The 26,943-nt window shown below is 38.9% G+C and overlaps 1 protein-coding gene across 1 annotated transcript in view; it reads left to right on the top strand.

Annotated features, from left to right (window-relative positions):
- The first annotated feature begins 16,497 nt into the window (after nucleotides 1-16,497).
- Nucleotides 16,498-26,943, top strand: part of CUNH1orf87 (chromosome unknown C1orf87 homolog) — a 69,167-nt gene continuing 58,721 nt past the window's right edge. Inside the window, exon 1 of the mRNA XM_090271658.1 lies at nucleotides 16,498-16,685. Coding sequence (XP_090127784.1) covers nucleotides 16,579-16,685 — 107 coding nt within the window. The 5' untranslated portion in view covers nucleotides 16,498-16,578. The remainder of the gene's footprint in view (nucleotides 16,686-26,943) is intronic.

The following is a 26,943-nucleotide window of genomic DNA, read 5'->3' as shown; positions in this document are numbered from 1 at the left end:
CAGGGCACATGACTGGGTTGAGAGCTAGGTCTTGTGAGAGGCAAACAGTTGATATTTCTCTCTTTTCCCTTCTTTCTCCCTTCCCCTCTCTCTGAAAATTAATAAAACATTTAAACAATTTTTTGAATGTCTATTTTATGATATTTACCAACTCCAATGACTAGAGTGGATGGGGTGAATCTCACCTCATGCACTGCTGGATCTAGGGGCTTAAATGATACAATCTGCTCTCCATCTCTTGCCTGTGACACTCTGCTGGCTTCATTATTTTTTACTGTAAAACAGTCTTCTTAAGTCTTCTTAAGTCTTCTTACCTTAATCTTACTGACAACTCTACAAGAGAAAAATCTCCCTGTCCACTTTTATATATATAAATTCCAGGGATTCTGACTTACAAGGCTTTCATCCTGTACCAACCCCCTGAGTCAATTAATAGGCCTAGAGTGAGAGGATTATTGGATTAACTAGACCTGATCACACTTCTAAATTGTGGTGACATGGAAGGGTACATGAAATTAGCAGCCCTATGAGATGTACATGGAAGGGTACCCAGAATACATTTTGGTGAGGGACAATTCTCAGAGGAAAGCACACTGGAGAATCAAGTCTACACAATCCACTACACACAGTACACTTATGATTTGTAGCTTTCTACAGACACCTATAGATCTAAGCCTAGATACTTCATTTTTTAATTTTCCACATCTATAAAATAAGGCACTAGATAGGGCTGTTTGTAAGCAGTAAATGAAATAATAAACTCAAGATGTTTTGTTCCCTGAATATAGAATTGCTTTGTAGATGGTAGCCATTAGTAATAACATTAATCCTCGTCTCAAAGACATGGGAACAAAGGCCCAGAAAGGTTGTGACTTGCCCTTGGCCACATCCATTGAACACTGATGAGGAGATCACAAGGAGAGGAGTCTGGAGCCCTGCAAATATCCTTTGTGCTCTGGGAATTATACAAATGATTTATCAATGATGACATCTGGCCCCAAGGGAGAAAAGGCCCACTTTTAGCTGTGCTTAAGGCCAATCGTATAATAATCATAATGTCTTGTGCTGCATGATGCTTTTATTTTTCAAAGTGTTTCCCATCAATTACATCATTTTACTTTTAAATATTCCTATGAGTCAGGGAAGACATTATCACCATTAGCTGTTGTTCTTATTATTGATTTTTTTTAATGCTCTGCTTGTTATAGACCAAATACAGCCATTCCCATTTTTAAACTGTTTGTAATATATTTTTTCATGATCTCTGACTTAATTGTTGTCTTCAAATTGAAAACGGAAAATTTCCTTGACAAACAGCAAGATGGCTTAGGAAGAGAATGACTAAGGAGGGAGAGAGCTGGAAAAAGCATTTTTACTATACACAAATGAATTACAAAATCTGCGTTTCCCAATCCTGAATTTTGCAGAAGTTCAAGCCAGGAAAACCGAAGAATCTGTGAACTAGCTAACACCACAAGTTAGCAGCTGTTCACAGGAGTCCCAGGCAGTTGCCAAATGAATGCATTTCTCAATTTAAACAGAACCAATGGAAAGTCTGGGCCTCATAAAATCTTGAAATCTTCCAAATTACTCCAGCCACATGAAAATGAGTTATCTTCTTTTTTCATTATACACAGCAGAGCGTTTAACACAGAAAGGAGAGTTCTTATCTAGGTAAAGGTCAGGAGTCCCAGATTCTAACCTTAGTTCTGCCATTGACTAGCTGTCTGATGTTAGAGAAGTGACAAAGGGTTGTTCCTCCTGGGGAGAGTACCTAGGGAGACTACCTAGAGGGCACCTCAAAGGGTCACCATACTAATCCTCAACAGAATTTAGCCTGGTGAAATCTGAGGCAGAAGATTCTATAGAGAGCAAAAGGCATGCATGTATTAGCTTTGAGGAAGATGCTAAAAGACTTTCCTTAAGGCAGAATCTGTGGGAACTGATTGGCCAAAAACAATATCCTTATTTTAATAATATAAGATAAGCAGTTACCATATAATGAAGATGGATCTTTCTAGGGAATTTCACTCTTTTTCATAAAACCACCAGTGTGCACATCTACAAAAACAAAGCAGAAAGAGGCTCAGCTACTCAACTTGCTTTGGTAGCCAAATATTCTTGAGTGGGTCTCTCAAGGTAAACAGTTATGCAGCCCATCCAACGTCTTACAGAAAATATGATTTCACAGTCTGGCCAAATCACTTCTAGTCATATGTCTTTGAGCAAATCATTTAACACTTAGGCTTCAGTTTCCCCAGTGTTAAATGTTGACAGCCACAAACCAGTTCACTCTTCTTTTCCACATACCACATGAAACCAACACTTCAATGAAAGGAGAGTTTTGATCTCACCTCTTGCCCTACGATTTTATGCTTTTATCATAATGCTTGATTTTATCATCAGCCAGTTACCACTTATTAAAAAATGGAAACATCCCTACATAATAAGATTGTTGTGGGAATGGTAAGGGACTTGGGACCCACTTATAAAAATCAAGTAGCAAAATGATTTAGTCATTGGTTCAGTACGGCCCGGGCTGTGCTTTGCGTGAGAAATTAGCTCATCTCTGAATGTAGTGGACTCTGCTTGTTTGGATAGTGCTTCTAATTGAGGCACATATATTTTCCCTCAATCACAGGAAAACAAATTGTCAATGACATATTGCTTTGATATTTCAACCATTTGTTGAATTTCCAGCTCTCCAAAATGTCTTAAACAGAAACATGAAGCATGAATAGGCCAAACTAAAGAACCTAGTATTTATGAGCCTATTTGAAGCTTGTAAAGATTTGATCAGCAAATATGCCAATTGATACATCATAATGTTTTACAACTGCAGTTGTCTTGGTCTATAAAACCTATTATAATTCTGAAGGAATTTCTGCTTTCCTTGCAGACATTTCTGTTGTACTGCCACCTAGTGGTATATATTAGAACTGGCAGTTTTGCTGCCGGAGTTCCAGGAGGCAGATTTTTTTTAAGTGTAAGACACGAATGATTCTGACAGACATCTTTCTCCCCTACCTCACTCATCTCACTTTTCCCACCCAAATAACCCCATACACACACACACACACACACACACACACACACACACACACTATTCCATCCAGAATCTGTAAGGACCTAGTATGGATTATGCCCTATGAGGTACAATAGGTCCCAAATCTTTTCATGCCAAAGAGCACTGATTTTTAATATCTACCAGAACGTTAACAATGCTAATACTTATACCCCCACTTTTTTCCCTCTTTCCAAAATCTCTGTCAATTGGAATGCAATCAGAGAAGCTTCTAGTCTCCTAACAATAGAGATACAGAGTTGGTGATATTGAAATGCCAGGATTGGTTCCTCAAGGAGAATAGTTGGCCAGGTAACTCAGTTGGTTGAAGTGTTGTTCTGCTACATCAAGGTTGTGGGTTCAATCCTGGACCAAGACACTTGCATGAATCAACCAGTGAATGCGTGGTTAAGTGGAATAACAAATTGATCTCTCTCTCTCTCTCTCTCTCTCTCTCTCATCATTTTCTTAAAAAGCTTTTTAAAAAGCAAGAAAAAGCCCCAGTTACAATGTACTGAGCATATGAAGAAGAAAGTTTTCACTCTACAGACACTATGGGTCCCCACAGAATTATTGGTTCTAAAGCTGCACAGTAATTTTGAATCCCATTAGATCAATGATTTTCAATCTCAGGAAGTAGCATCCCCACAATGAGCATTTGCAGTAGAGGTGGGATATATGAGGTCTGTCTGGAAAAAGTCCAGTCATTGTTAATATAATGAGAATGCTTTGTGTGACATCAGTGTAACCTGGCAACCAAGGAGAGTGGACTGGAATGTACATGTGTGAACAAAGACAACTTCACTGTACTGGTCAGTGGGGGGGGGGTACATGTCGTTGAGTGAGCATGTGTACTGAGTGACCATGACAAGGCCATAGCTATGGGCACCTGGTGATTGGCAGCTTCATCAAAACAATACACCCACTGATGCATCATGTCTTATGCAGAGATTTTTGGCAAAACATCAAATCACCCAGGTGACTCAGCCCCCATATAGCCCAGATTTGGCACCCTGCAACTTCTGGCTTTTCCCAAAATTAAAATCACCTTTGAAATGGAAGAGATTTCAGATTTCACACTATCAATGAGATTCAGGAAAATATGATGGGGCAACTGATGGAGATTGGAAAAACTATGTGAAGTCCCAAGGTGCCTACTTGGAAGAGGACTGAGGCACTGTTGGCCTATGTAGAATGTTTCTTGTATCTTCTTCAATAAATGTCTCTGTTTTTCATAGTACATGGCAGGATACTTTCTGGACAGACCTTGCATATTTTGAGTGCCACAATAAATGGAGTAGACGCCTGGAATCTAGTGCTAAGGGGTTAGGGTTGCTAAATGTCCTTCAATCATCTGGACAGTCCTACACAATGAAGCATGTTCCATCCAGAATGCCAATAGTGTCCCCACAGAGAAATTTAACTTTCACTTAAGGATTGGATAATTCTTATTCCTTCCTTAATCCTTAATTCTTATTCTTTCCTTTATCCTTAATAGAGAATTTTCATGTCAGACCTTGGATTAGAATCTAGGAATCTGATAATAAAGACACAGCCTCCCATTAATTTCAAAGGATCCCAGTGGGTATTCTGTGTACCCTGACCAACATACCAACACTGTTCTTTTGTTGATTTTCCTTATTTTTTTCCCCTTGAGGATATGATAACTGGCCAGGAAGACACTTAAATATAACACAGTCTTGCCACAGTTGCAGATGAGGGCACCCTCCAGGAGGATGTTGATTGCCAACCAAGGATGCTGTGGTACAGAACACTCAAAGCGTCATGCCCTCAAGAGACTCTAGCAGTGTGGCATTCTGATTCTCGTGGTGTTCAGCTCAAGCAGGGGGCAATAAAATACCCTCTGTTTTCTCTTTTGGGTTACACTCTGCCACCTGTTCACCAAACAAGTGCTGCTCATGTCTCTGTGTCTCAGAGTCTCCCCCACATCATCTCCTTTCTAATCTACTTCTGGTTGCGTACATGTTACAGAAACAGGGGAGTCCAAAAACAAACCCCAGAGTTTGCTGCTGGGAGATAGGGAAAAGGAAGCAGCTTTCAGGATGCCTTTGAGTGCCTGGGGCTAGTGGCTGGAAACATTGTTGCACAAAGATCCTCTTTGAAACTTCCAAGGCTCAGGAAGATGGGAGGGGCCTTGGACTCTGGGATAATACAGAAGGAGCCTACAGAGCCTGCATAGGGTTCTGTGAATGGTCAGAACTGCTTGCAACACCCACTGCGTCAGAGGAGGCAGTCAGGGATATATAAGCAACTGCGGACATTTTAGCTCTCTCTCTCGCTTTCATGTGCTCCCTCCATGTGGCTTGGAGAAGGGGTCTCCAGGCTGCTTTAAGAGGCTCTCGCCATGCAGTTTTGAGAAGGAGAGGAGATCCATGTGGTTTGCAGGAAGAAGGCAGTTTACAAGGAGGCTGAGATTTCAGGCGGTTCTGCATTGAGAGCTGAAGGGCACCACAGCACAGAAAGGGCCTCCCCAATCAGAACTTAGTGATTGGCAGCTGCTGGTAAAGCTGAACTGTGTTTGGAAAGTAGGGAAACGGTGTTTTCTGACCTTCCTAAGACTGGCCAGGTTTGGTAGGGGGGAGGCAAGGAGATGTGTTTATAGGTGTTTTAAAGAACATAAGACTTAACAGCAGAAATCCGCAAATAATCTAAATCTATATAACTGTTAAATAAACAATTCTTTTTCTTTTCACTAAACTCTGGTATCGAGAGTTATAATTCTGGTGGCGGGCAATCAGGCCCCTAACTAAAGAGCCCGTGGGTTCTGTTTCAATTGGAGCAGCCCAGGGGTTCTGTTACATACAGACTTGGGTAATGGGTGGGATACCTAAATTTCTGACAAACGCTATAATGTCCATTTTATTTCAGGCTCAGTCCCAGACATCAACATGAAACCATTTTATTATTTTCCTTCAGCAACCCTTCTCCACCCCTGGAAAACCCTCATATAATCCCACTACTGAGGTCTTACTCACCAGTTCAGTTCATCAGATACTTCTAAATACCAGTTTAGACTCAATTTGTTAACACCCCTTCCACTACATATAAACTGAATTAGTGTTCTCACATATGTTGACTAGAGATATACAAATATGATAGATAGATGATAGATAGATATGATAGAATATCACATATAAAATATTTGACACACATCAGGCTCTCAATTAATTTTAGCTATTATCATGAATACATTTTTGACAACTCTGTTGTTATCAATGTCATTTTAAAAGTGAAGAAACTGAGTCTTAAAAGTCACAGAGCAATTAATTCATACAGTCAGGAACTTATTTCTTTCTGATTTCAAAGATCAGGCACTCTATTTGATTAAATCATACTAGCTCTACATTACACTCTCTGTAAAAGAGATTTTGACACCAGCTAACATGTTAATATCACATATAGGTGACTCTGTATAAATACACTATGAAGGTGTTCTACATTCCTTAGGCACAGGTTTCTCTGTCATCACATCCTGACCAGAAGGTGTGTCTTCTGGAAGCTGTGGTTTATAATGGTTAGACTGCAGCTTGTAACTGAAGTCAAATGAGGTGTCAGCTGTGTGTCAGCAAAGCCTATGTCACATGTAATGTACACCCACTTAAGCTCCTCTGGAGATAACAAGAGGCAGATTACGGAAATAAGTGCATGTATTTCTTTCATTATGTGCTGTGGTGGATAAGCCATAAACATTTCCTTCATTTGAAAGTAGTAAATGCAACAGATTGGAAATTTTCTATTAATAGTATATTAGAAATCTTACATATCTCTATTTTGTTTGTAAATACAATCTTGTTCTAAATCACAGTGCTTTTTCTACAAATGTGGGTGTGGTAGCTATTACTACAGCTCATCAGTATCTACTCTTCCTCTCTTCCCAGGCTCACAAAGACCATACTTCTCAGCCCCCTTTTGCATTAAGTAGAGCCATGTTACTTATCTGGCCAATGGGCTATTAGCAGAAACTGTTCATGTGTGGCTTCTAGAACAAAATACCAAGTTCAAGGTGGATAATCTTCCAGAACTCTCTTCTCTTGCCATAGTCATCATGGAGGAATGTGTTGAAATGGAGGTGCCATAGGATCCACAGAGACCAGATAGCTGAGGCAACACATAGAAGATAATCATCCAGGAGAATCACCCAATTCCACAGCAGAATTTGCATGAATGAAAATAAACTTTTGTTTTCTTGAACCACTGAGATTTAGGTGTTGCCTATTACCATACTATAACTTGGACTCTCCTCATTGACACTGTGAGTAAGGTAATTTCATTCATACTGTAAAACAGCATACACAACTCTCTCAAAAATAATACATTTAATATGAATAATATTAATAATAGAATAAATAAAATAATAAAATAATAATAATAATAATATGAATAATGCATTTAATATGAAACTCAAGGTCTTCTATTATCTGGCCCAAAACTACCTTCTCAATGTTGTCTTCTACCACTCTCCAAATGGAACTAGACACTATTCCTTGACCACATCTCACAATTTCTTGCTGCTTTTTTTTTTTACCTCCATTTATGTTATTCCCTCTGAATAATATATTATCTCTTCCCTTTTCACATGTCAAATTACTACATATTTTTAAAGGCCAAATTTATATGCTAACTCTTCCATGAAATCTTCTCCAATCCCACTTATTTGAAATAATATTTTTTCTTCAAATTTTTATGTTTACTTCTTGTTAATCCTTTTTACTTTATATCTTGTATCATGGTTATTTATGAGCATGTTTTATCTCTCCTATTGGTAATCTTGAGAAGGACATTTAAATCTGACTCATCATTTTATCCTCAGCAAGTCAACCCAGTACCTCAAAATTATGCTCAATAATATTCAATAGGGATATATCAGATATATAGTAAGTTTTATCATAAAATCAGTTTAGACCCTTGAGGATGCTATCAAGAAGCATACCTTTTCTCAGACACTTTCTTTTGCTCTCCCCACCCCCACCCCCAAAGAGAGAGCATTACCCTAACCAGATCATTTGTAGTAGTGGGGGCGGCAGATATTGGACATTGAAAAGTCCTACATCTGCAATTCATGAAGTCCCTCTTCTAGGCCATGAAGCTCTGTTAGGAAGTGGCACTGGCTTTCTTCTTTTCCCAGAAGCACTCAGGAACTAAGGGGCTTATGGCACCTGGGCTTATTAGCTGGTAGTGAGAAGATTGGAACTGGGAGGAGAGCGTAGCAGCATTGATATATATTGAGAACATAGGGTGTACCAGGGCCTGTGCTAAGTGCTTTATGTATGTTTATTACTTGTTCTTCCCAAGAACAGCAGGGAGAGTGTATATAACACAGCGACTGCTGCATAAGCTCTGTAACCACACTACATTGCATGCGTTTAAATTGCAGCCTTACCACTAACTGTGCAATCTAAGACAAGGATTTAACTTCCCTCTGCCTCAGTTTCCTTAATTGAGAATAATACGCCCTATCTCATAGAAGCGTGATGATGACTAATGTGTTAAGTAAGTATAAAACACTTAGGTCCCACATATGGTAAGTGCATAATAGATATTGCTTTGAAAAAAAAAGGGTGATATAGTTATTATGACCCTCCCTTTACAAATTAGGATACTAAGAACAAAGGATATTAAAGTAATAAATGATGCAGTTGAGTTTTATACCCAGGCCTCTGGCCTCAGAATCAGTGTTCTTAATCCTACTACCCTGCAGCCTCTTTGGGACCCTCAGAATCGCTGAGCAAGAATGTTACAAAGAAAATCCATTCTCCATCTGGCTGGGTAGAGGAATGGTTAGACAAGAAAACTTGTGAGGCTCCTCTCAACGTTGAAATTTTGTGATTTATAGATGTTAAAACTTAAAAGCAAGTAAGGTGCCTAACACTCCATGGATCCAGGGCAGAGGTGACCAGCATGGTCTTTTTTTGCTTTAGAACTTCTACTCTGAAGGGGCTCTCTAGAACCTTTCATTGTAACTACATTTTTTTCAGGCCTCTTTTACTACAAAGGTTAAAATCATACTCCAAGGAAAAAATGCTATGCTTTAGAGTCAGACGGATGTGTGAACTTGAATCATTGCTCCATTCATTTGCTGCAAGACCTTAGGCAAGTTATTCAACCTCTTATCAAATAAACCTCTACCAGGTTCCGCACCTTATAATTTTCTGGGTTCTGTCCTTCCCCATAGCTTAAGGGAATTTGTAAAAATCAAATTTGTACATGATTCTGCTGTTATCTCCTTTTCCTCAGTGCAACAATTCATTGTTTCAGATTTTTCCTAACCAAAACTAGGCCAAACATAATTTTTTCTCCTAGTGAATGAGATTAATACAGCCTGGGTTTAGTAGTCTCTTAAATGAAATGATACTAAATCATGAATTGTGATGGGTGGCTTTCTTTCCCATGGTCTGGAGAATCAGAAAACACAAATATGTATCAAAGAAAAGAAAACAAAAAGGGGACCGATTCACAAAGAGCAGCAGAGACAAGGGTTAGTCAAAGAAAATTTTCCATATCCCAGAGAGTTCCAGAGGCCTGGGTTCATTTTTAACCTTGGGTTCCATGAGAAATGTCCTTTTTGCTAGAGTTGGCTTTAGAGGATTTTATGCTATTTACCACCAAGAGTTCTGTCTAATCCAACACTCTGAGGCCAGATTTCTCAACAGTAAGACAAAGAAAATAACATACTTCTACAGAATCATTACTGAAATTAAATAAAACACTACACCAAGGAACTGGTACATAGTAAGCCTTAAATAAATAGTAGATGCTATCCTTCGCTAAATTGTGCTTATCATAATTACTATTATTATATTATTACAAATTATCCAACATATGTTTGTTTTTTTTTCATGTACTGAACATGTATTGGTGCTCTATACTATGTGCCAGAACTGTGCTTAGAATTGGCTATATGAGAAATAAGACACAGTATTTACTATCAATGGGACCAACTGAGCAAAGGGGAGAAATATATTAAATTAGTAATTACAATTGAGAGTAGTGGGTGTTAAGACTGCTGGTTTAATGAAGAGAGAAGACCATCTGTTAAGGCACTCTGAAAACAGGTAGCTTTGTGGAGTTGGTCACACTTGGCCTTGAAAGTTAGAAACAGGGCCATAAGGAAGGCATTTCAAGCAAAAACGGTAACTATTTCAAAGGAATGATGGATAAAACTCCATAGATGGTTTAAGAAACTGCAGGTAATTTGGTGCAGGGTCAGTTAACTAGCTGGGAGAGAAAGAGTGGGAGATGAGGTCGTAGAAGTGAGCAAGAGGCCAACCAAGGAGGCAAAATAAAAAACATGTGTGTGTGTTCTCCTAAGGAGGTAAGGCTGACGGCAGCAAACCCTTAACATACACCAAACACTGTTCTAAATATTTTTTAACTCATTTTATCCTTACATGGTGGTAGGTATTGGTATTATCCTAAAAAAAATGAAGTTCCGGAAAGGCAAAGTACCTAGCCTAAATAACACCATACTAAGTGCAGAGCCAGGTTTTATACTAAGACACCATTGGAATGTGTCTTAGTTTGGCTGCTATAAAAAAATAATGAAATTTTTCAAATATATATAGATTAAATGTCTTGAACTACAAACATTTTTTCTCACAGTTCTGAAGCTTGGGGAGGTCCAAAATAAGGTACCAGCCAATCTGGCTCCTGGAGAGAGCTGTCTTTCTAGTTTCCAGAGGTATACCTTCTTGCTATATCTTTACAGAGTGGAGAGAGGAAGCTCTTGTCCCTTCATTACCTTGTCAGGACACTAATCCAATCATGAGGGCTTCACCCTCATGACCATCTAACCCTCATCCAATCACCTCCAAAAGGCTCCACATTGGGTTGGGAGTAAAAGTAGCAGCTTCAACATCTGAATGAATGGGGCGGGGGGGCATGTGCAGAAGTGAGGAGGACACAAGCATTCAGTGGATAGCAAACTGTGCTCCAGAAAATTCATATGTTGAAGTCCTAACCTTCTGTATTTGAGAACATAACCTTTTATGGAAATAAGGTGATTACAGATGTAATTGGTTAAGATGAAGCCATACAAGAGTAGAGTATTCCCCTAACTCAATCTGACTTGTACCCTGATAAAAAGGGGAAATTTGGACATGGATCCACACACAAGGAGAATGCTATATGAAAAGGAAGGCAAAGATCTGCAAATCAAAAAATGCCAAAAATGGTCAGTGAATCACCAGAATCGAGGACACAGGCATGGAACTATCTCCAAAGGCACCAATCCTAGTGACACCTTCTCAGACTTCTAGCCTATAAACTGTGAAACAAAAAATATGTTGTTTAATCCACCTCCTTTACAATACTTTGTTTTGGCAACTCTAGGTAAACTAAACATAGGGCCTCAAATTGGCTTATCTAATCAGCATGCTACACAGTCCTGTTTTTCCAGAGCTATGATAGCATTTTAAAGAGGAAAGAAACTTGGTCATGTTTACATTCTATTCTAAAATCAGTCTACCCTTGCTCATCTTTTTACTGGAAGTCCCCCGCTAACCATAAAGACCATTGGCATGTGTCCTGTATGTTTCTTGGTGGTGGTGGTGGGGGGGGTTTAATGACCCCTATTCTTTTCAGTACAGCTCAATTTAATGTCAGTATTTGCTCCTTCTCTTTTTGGACAGAGACTTCACTGCAAAATGTCTCATTTTTATAGATCTATGATTAAACTGTTCAAAATCAGTGCTTTATTGTTTCCTGTTTATAAACTCATTCTATCTTGACTTATATGAGCAAAAACAAAGCATTAGAGTCAATTTTTTTTTCTCTTCCTTACTCTATTCGATGGTAAGTATAAAATCATGAAGTTTTAGGAGAGGGCATTCTTTGGTTCCCTTATTACAGCTATTCATCTTTCTTTCTGGAAAAAAAAGAGAGAGAGAGAGCGCTTACACTATTGGATGGAGATGTTTCTCTGGAATCTTCCTCTGGTGACTCGTAATCTAAAGCTGTTGAACTCAAGGAAGGCAGTTTTAACCATAGTATTTAATCTTATGGAGACATTTATTGCACAGCTTTTTGTTTTGCCTTGTTTAATATAAACCACTGGAGAGATGTTTCCTGGTTATATCATTTCATAAAGCAGAATGTGAAAAAGAAAATCCCAGATAAGAAAAGTCCACTCTTCCTTAAGAATCCTATCACAAGATTTGCATCCTCCAAGGGATTTACAGCCTTAAAGCAGTGCCACTGACAATATTAAGAGCAATAATAACAACAGTGGTTAAGTAACATCCACAAAGGAGGTGAGGAGTAGTGACTAAAAAGGCTACGTCTACAGTCAGACACACCTGGATTTTTATTGCAGCCCTGGCTCTCCTAACTATCTTCCTTTGAGAAAGTTATTTATGTTCTCTCAGCCTCAGGCTCCTCATCTCTAAAATGGGGATATTAATTTTCTTATTTCATAAAATTTTTGGGAAAATTAAATGATATATTGAATGAAAAGCTTTTAGCGGAGCATCTGGCACATAATAAATATTCACTAAATGTTAGTTGCTATTTTTATAAACATGAACACAATTTATTGGAAGCTTATTGTGTGCCCTGGCTCCATGAATATTATCTCTAATCCTGATAGCACTCTTCAGGATAATTACTGTTTGTTCCCACCTTAAAGATAAAAGCGTTATATTGCTTTTTCAGAGTCACTTGGTTGGGAAATGGCAAAGAAGATTCCCTTGGGTCTGAAAAAATTTATCAAATTTCATCTGCATATCTCCAAACTGATGGAGGTGCTGCACAATGGAAGGCTCACTCCAATGTCATCATGTTTCAAGTTAACAGTTAAAAAATTTTAAGTCAAGACAAAGTCAAAAGATAGTCTTTAGTAGCAGAATATCTGATTTGATCAAAATCAATTTACCCCTTCAAACTTTATCACAGAATCTACAGTAAAACTTGAAAGGCCATTTAATTAACTACATCTTATAAATAAGTCTTAGCAACATAAAGTGTAAGAATGTCATAACTCTTTGGGTGAAGATTAATGAAGCCCATTTCAAAGTAACTTAAGTGATGGGAAAAATCATTTCTCCTCTGGGAATTCTAGAAAGTAGCTTCAAGCATTGTTGGATCCAGGTTCTTTTCTCTCCTCTCCTTCAGCACAGGAGCTCCATTTTCAGCTCTGATCTGGTTTCCTCTGCTTCTACTGAATAAAGGGCAATGTGTGGATATAGATATCTGCCAGCAGCCTCAGCACCTCACAGTTTAGTAACCCCAATGGATAGAAGACTTCTTTTTCCTTCAATATTTGTACACCCTCATTGATAAGAACTTTGGCCTATTTAAGGAATACAGTGTGATCAGTTCTATGATGAGGTGGATTTTTCAATAGCATTGAATTAATTTCCTATGAGTGCCATAATAAATTACCACAAAGTTGATGGTTTATAACAACAAAAATTTATTCTCTTATAGCTTTGGAGGCCAGATGCCCAAAATCAGCCTCAATGGGCTAAAATCAAGGGGTCAACAGGGTCTGGTTCTTTCTGGAGACTCTAGAGGAAAATCAATTTCCTTACTTTTTCTAACTTCTGGAGGCGACCTGCATTCCTTGGCTCAGTATCCCTTCTTTAAACCACTCCTAACCTCTTGCATCCATGGTCACATCTCCTGCTTCCTCTTTGCAGTCAAATCTCCTTGTCTCCCGCCTTTTGAAAAAATATTTGTGATTATATTTAGGACTCACTTGGATAATCCAGGATAAGCTCCCCATCTCAAGATCATCAACCTAATCACATCAACAAAATCCCTTTTTCCACAAAAGGTAACATTAATAGGGTCCAGGGATCAAGAAGTGGACATCTGGCGGGGGGGGGGGGGCATTATTCAGCCTACCACAAGCATAGTCCAAGAAGATATGAAAATGGATGCAAATATATAGTCATACTTTCAGGCAAAGAAAGACATATTTTATAAGATAAATCACAAATTATACAAAGAATGGAGAAACTATTTTCAGCTTCTGGGATCTGGTTTGGCTTCTTGACAGATAATTATAATGATTATAGCAAACACTGACATTGCTATTATGTAGCAGGCATTGTTTTAAGTGCCTTATTTATATAACTCAATTAATCTTCACCAAAAAAAAAGCATCCACACTTTATAGAAGATGAAACTAAGGTACAAAGGTGTTAACTGATTTGCCCCAAATCACAATGAAGTAGCAGAGCTAGAATTTGAATCCAAGGTGAATATTCTTGATCATTTGAAATGGAACTTAATGAATGGATAGCAGTGAAGCAAATGGACAAGAAGATGGAGATTAAGAGGTACAAATTTCCAGTTATAAAATAAATAAGTCACAGGGATGTATGCAAGCCTGGGAGAAGTAGTGGAAGATTAAGCGAGAGATTAAGGTTGAGGTCAGGGCATAGAAGACTTTGAAACCATAGGCAAGCTCCATGGCTGGTGGGAGCCCTTTGAGACATTGGACGAGAGAAAGGGGCTCCCAGAGTAGAGACTTGTGCAGTCTGGTGACAATGTGAAGGCTGAGCTGGAGACAGCGCGTGTGGATGCTGAGGCTGCTGCTGCTGATGGGAAAAAAATAACATCATTTTGGAGTCAATTTGAAGTGCCTTTATCCACATTTGCTGAAGCCTTTGGCATACTACAAAGTACATGGATATTTGTAATGTGGGTCTATGCTCAAATCTTGGTTCTGTCACTTGTCTCTGTAGTCCTCTGTGGGATCTTGGGAAATTTTCAACATCCTAAGACTTATTTTTCTTAATCTTTAAAATAGAAATAAAATTATTTTATTAGAAATTAGGTAATAGTTATCTGATTCAAATGAGGGATCCAACATATCAATACAATTCAAAATTATTGTTTTGCATTCTTGCTTAATGTTATCACCAACTTAACTTCAGGTCCATGTTATTCTTTTTCTCTGTTTTAAAGATGCAAAAACTGAATCTCCGGGGACAGCCAGAATTTATTCAAAGCCGTACAATGGAGTAGCCTGGATTTGAACCGATAAATGTAGAATTTCCAACTATGTGAAAATCTCATAAAGGGAAATGAAGCTTAAGGGAAAGAGAGGGACAAGCGTGACTACAACAGGTGAGCTACGTGGGCTTCAAGAAAGGCGCTCACAGATCCTCGAAGAAGCCCCAAAACGCAGACTTGAGAACACCTAAGCCTTTCACAGCTGCACGCCCTGGGCACCTGTGGAGGAGGGACTCTGCCTGCCACAGGTGGATAGAAACTTGGTCCCCGCCCAGCAACAGCCCTGTGCGTCCTTAGCGATCTGAGCAGGAGCAGCCTCCACCCTGAGCTAGGCCCCTTCATTGGCCAGAGTCCTGGGCTCCAATCCCCAGTCCCGCCCCGCCCCGCTTCCCGGGCCTTGGTGTGGGATTCTCGGGGAGAGTGTTTGCCGCAGGTCCCTGAGCTGCCGGCTCCCTGAGCTGCCTGAGTCGGGAGACGCAGCCTCAGTGGTAAGGATGCCCCCTCTGTTCTCTCCTGGGAAAGCACTCAGGACTGATGCGCAAATGCGGGGAAGAGAGGGAACCCCACAATCATAAATTCTGGTCCTTGAAGTTTCCAGACAGTTTCAAAGGTTGCAGATCCCACGGGATGGGGCTACCCTTACAGAGCGGGCCCTAGGGCTGACACACACCGAATGAAGCTGAGGTCTTGGGAAGAACGCTGTTTGAGTTATCTGACCCCAGTACAGGAAACAGATGTGCTCTCACTCTCCGTGGGACCTTGGTCAAATAACACCCTCTCCGGGCCTCGGTTTCTAGTCTGCAATGTAAGCATTTGGATTAGAACTATTTCTAAAGGACTTTTAATCTCTGAGAGGCTCTGAAAGAGGGAGCAGTCAGCCTGGGGCAGGGTTTACAGAACCTTAAGTTCCCCTTGGCATCCGACCTGTTTAAACACCCAGTGCATATCTAGAGCAGGATCTCAACTTCAAATTCATTGGCTTGTTGGAAAAGCGGATCACATAACAACAAACAAACAAACAAAAACCCTCCTTCCTGTGTATGGTGCTCCTTCAGATGCATTATCTCACTGGATTCACCCTGCTCCCCTGTATTCTATAAAGGGGGAAACTGAGCAACAGAGCTGAATGTAAGATCTTCCTGTGTCCCACTGAAGTCCTGGTTACCACTCTAACCTCACAAAAACGCCATGTGATGATAACAGGATGGTAGAGTCACAAAGTGGCTCAGTAGGCCAACTGTGAAGACCTCTTAGGTGGGAGTCCCAGCTCTGCTAATTACTGGTTATGTGATACTGAGTTATTACATAACTGCATTATACCTATTCCCTCAACTGTAGAAGGAAAATGGTGATAGTAATTAAGAGTATTTTACTCATGTTTTTATTGGTAGTGTTGTGAGAAAATATAGATAAAGCACTTGATCCACTATTATTGTTGTTGTTGACAAGGATGCTACAGTTGCCTACTGGAAAGTCAAGAGGAAAGATTTACTTATTTTCCACCTAAAAGGATTTGAGGGGTTTTGAGAAGAATCATGTCTTCAGTGTGGAAGACACCCCGTGGATCAGATGCAATGCCAGAGATGATGGTGAAAATCATCGGAAGTAAACATTTTCAGTACCTTGTGGAAAGGCCCAAGATGTAAGTTTACTGTTTGAAAAATATCTGTTTTGCCTGGATGATAATGAGGTTTGGGTTTTTTTTAATCTAGAAATTTACATTTTAACAATGCCGTTCATGGAAAATTAAGTCATTAAGATGTAACAATAGAAGTAGTGTTGATAACTTCTGTGCACACTGTTTTCCTGATATTTTTCATCTTTATAATTCCCCATACTCCTTAATTACTTGGACTGATTTTCTAAATAGATGGAAAATATAAGCACTGAGACATTTATAAATATTAATGGAGTATTGCTGCTTCTCTTCATCAGGTTTGTAATCTACCACATGTAGTAATTTGGGGGGGAGGGGGAAAAGTCATTAGTCAATTTGTTATGAATTAAAGGAGTGCAATTAATAATAAATTATAAATTGAAAGATTTTCACTTTTTCTTATTCGATACTCCTCCAAGCAGGAGCTTCTCAGAGCATAACTAAGAGGTCTTTCTTCCCTTCTGAGTTCATCACAGTCACATCTAAGAGAGTACGCTCATATATCTCTAAAATTAACTAGATGTTTGGCACAGAGCAGCATGACTAGCTCTTCTTTCCAGAGTTGTGGTGGTTCACAAGAGAAAAAGAAGGTACCAGACCCATCTTTCATCTTACAGTCATTCCATAAACAGTAGCTAATCAATAACTGCCTTTTCCTCCTAAGATGATTCCCTTAGTTCTTTCCTCTATTGCGAAACCCATAGACCAAACAAATAGACAAGCAGAAAAAAGATCTAACCTCACTAAACATAGTTGTAGAAAACAGTGTATGCCAAGTCTGGCTATCGTCAGAATCACCTGGGGAGTCCTTCAAAATAAAGATTTGGGGTCCAACCCAAGATCTAATGAATCAGGATCTCTGAAGATGGACCCCTGTTATGGGGCTTTAGAAGGGTAAATTGGTTTTATCTCCTCATGATCAGTATTGTCAGCCCTGAGAGATTGCAAAGTGAGGCTATAATCAATTAGTAATAACTGTCATTGCCCAGGAAGTGAGTTTTGCAGCACCTGAGTTTGGGATCCCTGCAGAGCTGAAAGATGAGAGTGAATCTCGACTGTGTGTCTTCCTGGCCTTTGACATTGAGAAAGTTAATTAATATCTCTGGCCTCAGATTCTACATCTATCAAGTGGGGATAAAACATATCTATAGATAGATCTAATAGGGTTGTCGTGAGGAGCTGATGAGAAAAATATGCAAAACACCTTTCCAGTGCCTAATAGTATATTTAACATGCTTAATAAATGGTGCTATTATTATTGAAGCAAATATTTTCATGGATACAGATGTTTAATGAAAAAATCAAGTCTCTTTCTATGAAATGTTTCCATCCCTCTTATACTCTATGCCTGGGAGGAAGATTACCTCTGTTTTATAGATGAGGAATCTGAGACACTGTGATTATTGTAAGATCTGTCCTATGGCAGTTTTTGTCAAGGAAAGTAAATAAGATTAGTTTGCATGCCCTGCTGAGTTCTCCTGCCAAGAAAGCAACATTACTACTCTACTAATTCCATCCTTCTCTGAGGATGCTTAGCCTCTTTCACCCTAAGCCCCTTCCTTTTTACAGGAGTCTAATGTGTTCCTGAAAAGGTGAGTAGGGGAAGGATACTTGTCCTTTTAAATAGGGAAATTTTCCCTTTGCCTTTTATTTTTCCTATTTATTCTTTAAATTCAGAATCCAAGAAATAAAAGAGTACATTAAATCAGCTGTGTTATTTGTAAAATAAAAGACATAGTTCTGTTTTTTCTAAGACAACTAAAAATTATTTTTCATAATAAGACAGGTATTTTTGTTTTCTATGGGTTTGATGTTACTGTTGCTGGAATCACTTAGGACAATGCTTTGCTAAAATATTCCTGTGTGGTTCAGAAATCTATAATTCTCAAAAGGCTTCTTCCTGCTGAGGTAAGGGCAGGCCCACTACAGTCATTTCATGCATGTCCCAAAATCTGTCTTCAAAACATTTTAGTTATGCTACATCTGTAACTTTCAGCAGTGGGCCCAAGAGGGTGTTTTCTTTGGATTGAATTAGTTAAGCTTATTAATAAAAACCTACATAAGAAACATAACTAAAAGCCAAAAAAGGAAGAACTCTCTAAAAGGAGAATCTGAATTTAAATAAAAAGTCACAAATTTATAATGGATGGAAAAACAGAAACCTTCCTGTATAACCACATTTAATTCAGATTTCCATTAGTATATTTAGAGAAGATTGCATAGTATGTTACTCCTGAAAGTTATCTTAAATACATATATCAGTGTATTAATTTGCTAGGGCTGTTGTATCATAGCACCACAAACTGATTGGCTTAAACCAACAAAAATGTATTGTCTCACAGTTCTGGAGGCCAGAAGTGCTCCCTCTGACGGTGCCCAGTAAGGGTCTACCTGTTCTAGGTTTCTCTCCTTGCTTTGGTTATTTTTTGTTTTGTTTTGTGGCAGCATAACTCTAAGCTTCACATGGCATATGTGGTGTCTGTGTACAAATTTCCTTTTTATGAGGACACCAGTCAATTGGATTAGGGGCCCACTCTACTCTAGCATGACATCATCTTAACTAATTACATCTGCAATCACCCCATTTCCAAATAAGGTCACATTCTGAGGTGCTGAGAGTTAGGACTTCAACATATAAATTTGGGGGAGGACATGACTCAGCCTATAACAACCAATCTTTGATGTTATAGATGAGAGGAGACAACTGAGATCTTGATGGGTTTAAAGTGAGGCCAGTTATTAAGAACTACTAAGACTGGAATTGAGCACTTGCCCTCTTTCCATAACTTAGCCAATACAATTATTGACAGATAAAAAGGGAACTACTCAATACCTACTTACATATTTTCTACAAAGGAGACCAATCTATAGGCTTCAAAGAGTGAAACAAGTGTCCCCTAGTTGGTGGCATCATTATCTCATCAATTTCCTCCTGGATCACTGCGCCAGTATTCTAACCCAACCCTTTGCCTCCACTCTTCTCATTATCTAATCCACCCACTAAAGCCTTGCTTCTCAAAGTGTAGTCCATCAACCACTTCCTCACCTGGGACCTAATTAGAAATGCAGACTCTCAGGCTCCACTCCAGACATACTGAGTCAGAATGTTCATTTTTGTCAATGCCCAGGTGACTCCTATGCAACATCACAGTGAAGCCCAGTTCTCAAGTACTGGCAGTATCATCCTTCTAAAATACAAATCCAATCAGATGTCACCACCACCAGCCCCAGATTCACCTGCCCCCTCTCCCTATAGACTCCCATAATCCTCTTAGGGATTATGACACTGACAACTTCCTATGCATTTCTGTCTCCCCCATTTAACTGTAAACTCTATGTGCACAACTGTCCCCTTAGTATTGAGTAGAAAGTCTTGTACATCTTGAAAGCCCAATAAACAAATAGAGCACAGTGGACACCAAGAAAAGTAAATATTTAGAAAGATAAAACTTAGTAGCTTTAAATCCAAGTCTTAAGACCCATTTTGCTAAAATAACATGCAGATGTTGCTATGGAATCTTGGATATCTCATCGAGAAGATATGCCAGGTGACAGGAGAATAATATTGTCATCTTCTAAAAGGAGATGAAAGTAGATAATAAAACCACAGAACCTGAGGCTTGTGGACAATCCCTGGCAAAATTTTAGGCCAAAGAATTAAATATATTAGTTATGAGAACAAAACACAAAGGTGATGGTCCCTAGAAGCTGGTACATGTTGACTAAAAATTGACCATGTCAAACGGGTCCCATTCCCTTTATTGATGAGGTTACTGCAGTCCAAATGAAGGGGACGATGAGGACATAGTATTTAATTTCATTGAGTCATTAGGTACCTCTCTCTCACAAAGATTTGCAATAAGGCAGATAATTCTGGACTGCATAGTGTTAAGAAAGGTGACAGCATAGTGGAGACTGAACAATTGATGTAAACACTTTGTGTTGGAGTTAAGAAGGTGGAGAGGATTTGTGTGTGACCCTGTTCTTTGTCAACATTCTTTAATCCACAACTGAAGGGAGACAAACAAATCACTTCAGTAAACATGTAGGTAGTGGAATGCTGGGAATGTTGATTTCATCTAGGCGACAGAGATATATGCAGTCTGTCTTTAAGTAAGATTACATGTGAATGATCAAATGAAACAAACAAAAAAATGATTATATGGAACTGCTTCCAGTACCTGGCATAAAGCTCCTAAAACCTTTGCAATTTCCTAAGAGATTAAGAGTACTAGGAGCATTTTTTTGTTTTTGTTTTAATACCTGGTCTTGACCCTGGTTCCTGGTCCAGAGCTCCTAAATTCCTTGGAATTTCCTGGATAATGAGTGTCTTTTGCTTGAATGAGGATACTCTCAATGGGTTCCTCATATAGCTTCAAGATGGTGGCTGGTCACCAGAAAGACTAGGCCATGATTAAAAGCTTAAAACTTATAGCCTAACCCAGAAGAGAAGAGGGGCTAGAGAATGAGTTAATGATTGATCTTAACTGTGTAATAGAGCCTCCATAAAAATCCTGAAAGAATAGGGTTCAGAGGGCTTCGGGCTGCTGAACATCTCTGTGTGCTGGGATGGTAGCACAACTGAAGAGGTCATGGGAGTTCCATGGCCCTTCCCCACACCTAGCCCCATGCCTCTCTTTCATCTGACTGTTCCTGAGTTGTAGCCTTCTAAAATAAACCAGTGATCTGGTAAAATGGCTTTCCCAAGTTCTATGAGCCGCTCTAGAGAATTAATCAAACTGGAGGAGAGGGTTAAGGGAACCCTGATTTACAGCCCATCTGTCAGAAAACACAGAATTGAATTGAATTGTAGGACACTTAGCTGGTGTGGGAGAATTGCTTGCTCAGTGTAGAGAAAACCCTACTCATCTGTTGACAGAAATGTGTGGTGGTAATAGAATGTAGAGGATAAAATGCACTGTTTCCCCTTTATGCTTGTGTTTGAGCTCATTGTGAGCCGAACGTATCCAGGTAGAGGGGTGTGGGAGTCCCACTGTACTCAGAACTAGACATGTCACCTGTGGGGTAGTGTGCTTCATCCTGGATGTCACATTTTAGAAGGGACCTTGGCACCCTAAAGGTGTGGATATTAAAGGTGTGGCATTATAGATGATCCAGGGTATGAAATGTGGCCCAGGGGAACATTTATAGAATCTGAAAATTGAGTTGTTAACTAAAACAGGAATTGGGTTCAGTTCAAGAAACTCCCGTGAGCAGAGATACTTCCAGTGAATAAGTTGGCCTCTATAGTTCCTTCCAATGCCAAGAATCAATGACCCAAAACACTACATTCCATAGTTACTAGATAGCTGTTGGTACAGCATGTTAAGCACAGGGGAAGCTGACTGCAAATTTTATGGGAAAAAGTAGCAAGTGTTTGTAATTAATATTTATAGCCAAGAAATATAAAGTTCTTATATTTTCCTAGAGCCCATATCTTATTATTTTAATCCCTCAAAGCCCTTCATATTAATACATTACTCTTTACTTTCTTGAACTTTTTTTAAAGTGTTAACATTAACAGATGTAGAAATCAAAGCATCTATGGACTTCCATCAACATTCTTTCCACAAACAGTAATTAAGCACTTACTGAGTGCCAAGCCATGGGGATACAGCAGTGTACCTAAATTCTAGTGATGACACACACATAACGAACAGATAAACAATGACCATTCAAGTAAGGATAGTGCAATGAGCAAAAGTAAAGGAGGATCATAAAAGCATATCAGATCACAGGAGGTGTTCCCAGAAGGCCTCTCTTCAATAAGTGACTTTTCATCTGAGACTGTGTGGAGGTAAGAGTCAAAATTATCCAACGAGAATTATCCATAGTTCGCTAGCAGTGAGCTGGCTAAGACTGGCTCAATTTTATCCCAGTGGGCATGGCTCATTAGATTCCAGCTTTCCATAAAACAAGTAGTTTCTTCTCTCTTCTGCCTCAGAAGAGACTACAACTTTCCATAAGTCCCATGTTGTGCAGTTATTGGACATCTGACTTTACTAGCAACTGCTACAAATAGCACCTATGTCGACCAACTGGAACCCAAGCAGATTTTTTTTTTTTCCCCTGCACAAGGCTGCCTTATGCTTGTTTTGTAAAAAGTGGGACAGCATTTACTTCTGGGAGCACAATGCCCAGAGATCAGGACACCCATGTAGCTGCTGCTTTCCTGCCCATGAGCTCCAGCCTGTCCCAAATAACCCCACAGGCGTTCACCACCATCCTCATGTATCCATGGATTACACAGAGAGTAGACCATGCAAATATCTGAGGAAAGAACATTGTGGGCTAAGGGAATAGACCAAAACAAAACAGAACAAACAAAACAAAACAAAACACACACACAAGAAAACGCCTCTTGGTATGCTTAAGGAGGAACAAGGAAGTCAATGTTGGTAGAGCAGAATGAACAAGGAAATGAAATCAGTAAGCACATCATGTGGACCATGGTAGAAACTTTGGATTTGTTTTATGTAGAATGGGATGTTCTTTATAGAACAGAGAGCAGTGGAGGATACAGTGGAATTTATGCTCTCCAAAGGATGTTTCTTGGTGCTGTGTGGAGGATAAACAGGAAAAGGAATGATTAAAAAGAGAAACCATTTAGGGAATCATTATGATAATCCAGTCAGGAGGTGGTAGCAATAACTAATTATAGTCCCTATATAAAACCTGGATAAACTTTGTAATTTAAGAAGTCAAGTCTCCTACTTATTCATTTTTAAAGAAATAACTGATCATGATGCCTTATTTTTGTTTATTATTTTTCTTGATATTTAATCTACCAAACCCTAATATCCATGAACTCAATCTCTCCTTAAAATAGAATATCAGAGCACACACTATTATCTCCATTTCACAAGTTCAAAGTAGTGAAGTAGTATGTTTAAATCCTGTTTTTCTTGCCCTGGCTAGGTAGCTCAGTTGTTTAGAGCATTGTCCCAGTATGTTGAGGTTGCAGATTCGATCCCCAGTCAGGACACATACATGAAGCAACCAATGAATGCATAAATATGTGGAACAACGAAAGTCAATGTGTGTGTCCGTCTCTCTCTCTCTCTCTCTCCCCCTTCCCTCCCTCTCTAGTCAAGAAAAAAAAAAGTTTAATCATACTTCTCTTACACCCTTTTCACTGCATTAAACTATTTATTAATTCTTCTACAATGAGTTTATTATTGTTATCATCCTAGGCACTGTCAGGAGTATACTGTTCTGGACATATGCCTCTAGCACAAGACATAGGCATAAAATTATAAGAGAATATAGCATTATATGAATGAACACCTAATCAATGTTATAAAAAATAGGTACCCATTAATCCTAAATATTAAGACTGTGAAGTAGCAGTTGTTACTTTACCATTTAAAATTCTTTATTTCAATAATCATAATAAAAATAAAAGGCAAAAACCAAACACTTTGATGATATGTATGACAATTTTTAAAATACTCAATGTATAAAGAACTCTTACAAATCAATAGAAAAAATAAGCAACATTGTCTTAAAATTTTTACAAAGGTCTAGACACACAAATTACAAAAAAAGAAATAAAAATGAAAGTTGGAAGTGTTTTTATAATGGAAGTATTCAGGGTTGACAAGAGCTTAGAAAAGAAGTACTCATATGCTACTGGTTTTTAAGTATACTTATCAAAAGCCTTTAAAGTACATATACTTTGGCATAAAATCTCCATATGCAAATCAATACTGTGGAAACAGTTATAAATGGATTAATGGTTTGGCTTCAAAAATTTATACAAGAATGTATAATAAGTCTGGGTTCAGGAGGAAACAGAGTACATAACTCAAGTAAGGATGTTTCAAGGAAGGTTTGATTACAAGAGGAAAAGAATAGAATGGTAAGTTAGCTCTGGCCAGGTGGTTCAGTTGGTTGGAGCATCATCCAGGACACCAGAAAGGTTGTGGGTTTGATTCTCTTTCAGGGCACATACCTAGGTTGCAGGTTCAACCCCCCAGTTAGGGAGCATATGGGAGGCAACAGGCAACAGATCAATGTCTCTCTCTCTCTCTCTCTCTCTCTCTCTCTCTCTCTCTCTCTCTCTCTCTCTCTCTCTCTCTCTCTCTCAAATCAATAAACATATCCTTGGGTGAGGATTTTTTTTAAAGGGAATAAAGGGAATGGTAATGTATAGTGCAGGAACCATGGGCTAGCAGCTAGCTGCAAGGTTGTTACCAACCCTAGGTCTACAGAATTGAGAGGAGAGAAATATTGAGAAGGGAGCACTTTGTAGCTCAGGCCACCTTGAGAAAAGTAGTGAACTTTGGGGAAGAGACACAAATATCCTGAGGGACTCTTGCAGGGAGAAAGCCATCTCCTGTCTGGATTACTCATTCGCCTAAACTAGCCATAGGTAACCAGTAAGTTATAGAGATACCACATACACACCTCTCCCTACACATGCACACCCTCCCTCATTATCAACATCCCCCACCAGAATGGTATATTCGTTAAAATTGATGAACCTACATTGACACAATGTAACCACTCAAAGTCTATGATTTTCCTTCAGCTTTACTCTTGTTGTTGCGTAGTCTATGGGTTTGGGAAAATGTATAACGATGTGTATCCATCATTATAATACCATGCAGAGTAGTTTCACCGCCCTAAACTTCCTGTGCTCCGCCTACTTATTCCTCTCCTCCTTCCCTATAGTACACTTTAAAATCCATGATCTCTTTACATACCTCTGATTTAGTTCAACCTAATTAAAGAAAATAACATAGCAATAATTATTGCTCCCCATTCCCATAGACCATGTGTATCCAGAGGGTGGCACAGAGAGAACTATTTGTGCCGCATCCTTTCACAGTATGGAGAGAAGACTTGGCTCAGAAACTGAGCCTTAAAGCGCCGACATAATTGGTGAAGAGGCCAGGCAGTTGCACGGTCATTTTGCTTAGACTCGCGAAAGCAAAACAGGGGAGAACACAAGTGCAAAAGACATTGAATTTCACGCTGAAAAAGATTGGTTCAAAGATTTTTCAAGCAGCACAGTCTGCAAAGCTGCTCGGTCTAATCCCCCTGAGGGCATTGTGATGATCCTTTTCTTTCCCGGTAAACTTAACAATTCTGAGGTATTGTGCTTTATTATATCAGATTTTTAACCTTAACTACTCTGCTTTGTTTTTTGAAAGTGAGTAATTTCTAGAACTGGTATTTAATGTTATTACATAGATTACATTATATACCTTTTTTTCTATATAAATAATTTTCCTCAGTTCCTACGTACTATAAAACTTTGATCTTTTGAACTTCAGTTTTGTCTGTTAATAAAGTTTTAGAGGTCCAAAGGAAAAAGCATCCTTTCTGTACCTGGGTGATGGGGAGGTTTTGATAAAGGAGTTAGCACTTCAGCTGACTAATGTAAAATTACCACTTCTCAAGGGCTGAGCAAGCATAAGTATCATTTTTTTAATCTCACAAATAAGAGACTGAAAATCAGAGATGAGAAGTAATTTGCCAAAAGTTATGCAAGTTATGTTTAGGGCTAGGATTCAACATCAGTACTCTGTTGCCTGAAATTATGGGTGAATTTTGCATGATTATAGGAAAAATCCTTCCCTTTTCATTCTCTATGCTATTATTTCTCAAACTTTAGTGTATATAGGAATCATCTGAGATGTTTGCTAGGAATACACATTTTATTGTCCTGTTTAATTCCTATTTAATAATTTCGGGATGATCCAATATCTGTTTTATTATCCAGAACCCTGTATGATTATGACCCACCTCAGGTGGTCTGAGGTTCAATGGTTAGGAATTACTGTCATTTTTCTCCAAGAACAAGCCATTCACCCCACCTGAAATGTATTTCCATCTCTTATTTTCTCTTTCAACTGCTATTTTATATGTTAATTTCTTCATGGGGTTTTTTCATCCCCCTTAAGCAGATTTGGTTTGAAACTCCTCTATGGGCCAAGCTATCTTTTTACATATATATTTTTTCAGTTATCACCTATTTTTATAAATTTTAAGACAACACAGTCTGAAGCCAGTGAGTGCATTGGATGCCCACTAAAACCTCAACTAAAAACGCAGTAACGTGTAGCTCAAAGAGAAGTCAAACAGCAGCAAACATTCATGGCGTAAACATATCTAATGGTGTAGAACTGCATGTAAGTGAAGAAAGAAGGTTGCAGAAGAGTGGGATTGTTGGAATATCATTTTCTATGGGTTAAAAGTGCATTATACCAAGGAACAATTGCAGATTGAATTGCTT

This window comes from Furipterus horrens, unplaced genomic scaffold (assembly GCF_987537825.1).
Source record: "Furipterus horrens unplaced genomic scaffold, mFurHor1.1.pri manual_scaffold_3, whole genome shotgun sequence".
In the NCBI taxonomy this organism is placed as follows: domain Eukaryota; kingdom Metazoa; phylum Chordata; class Mammalia; order Chiroptera; family Furipteridae; genus Furipterus; species Furipterus horrens.
Note: the sequence above shows the minus strand (reverse complement) of the source record. Positions and strands in the feature narration are given on the sequence as shown.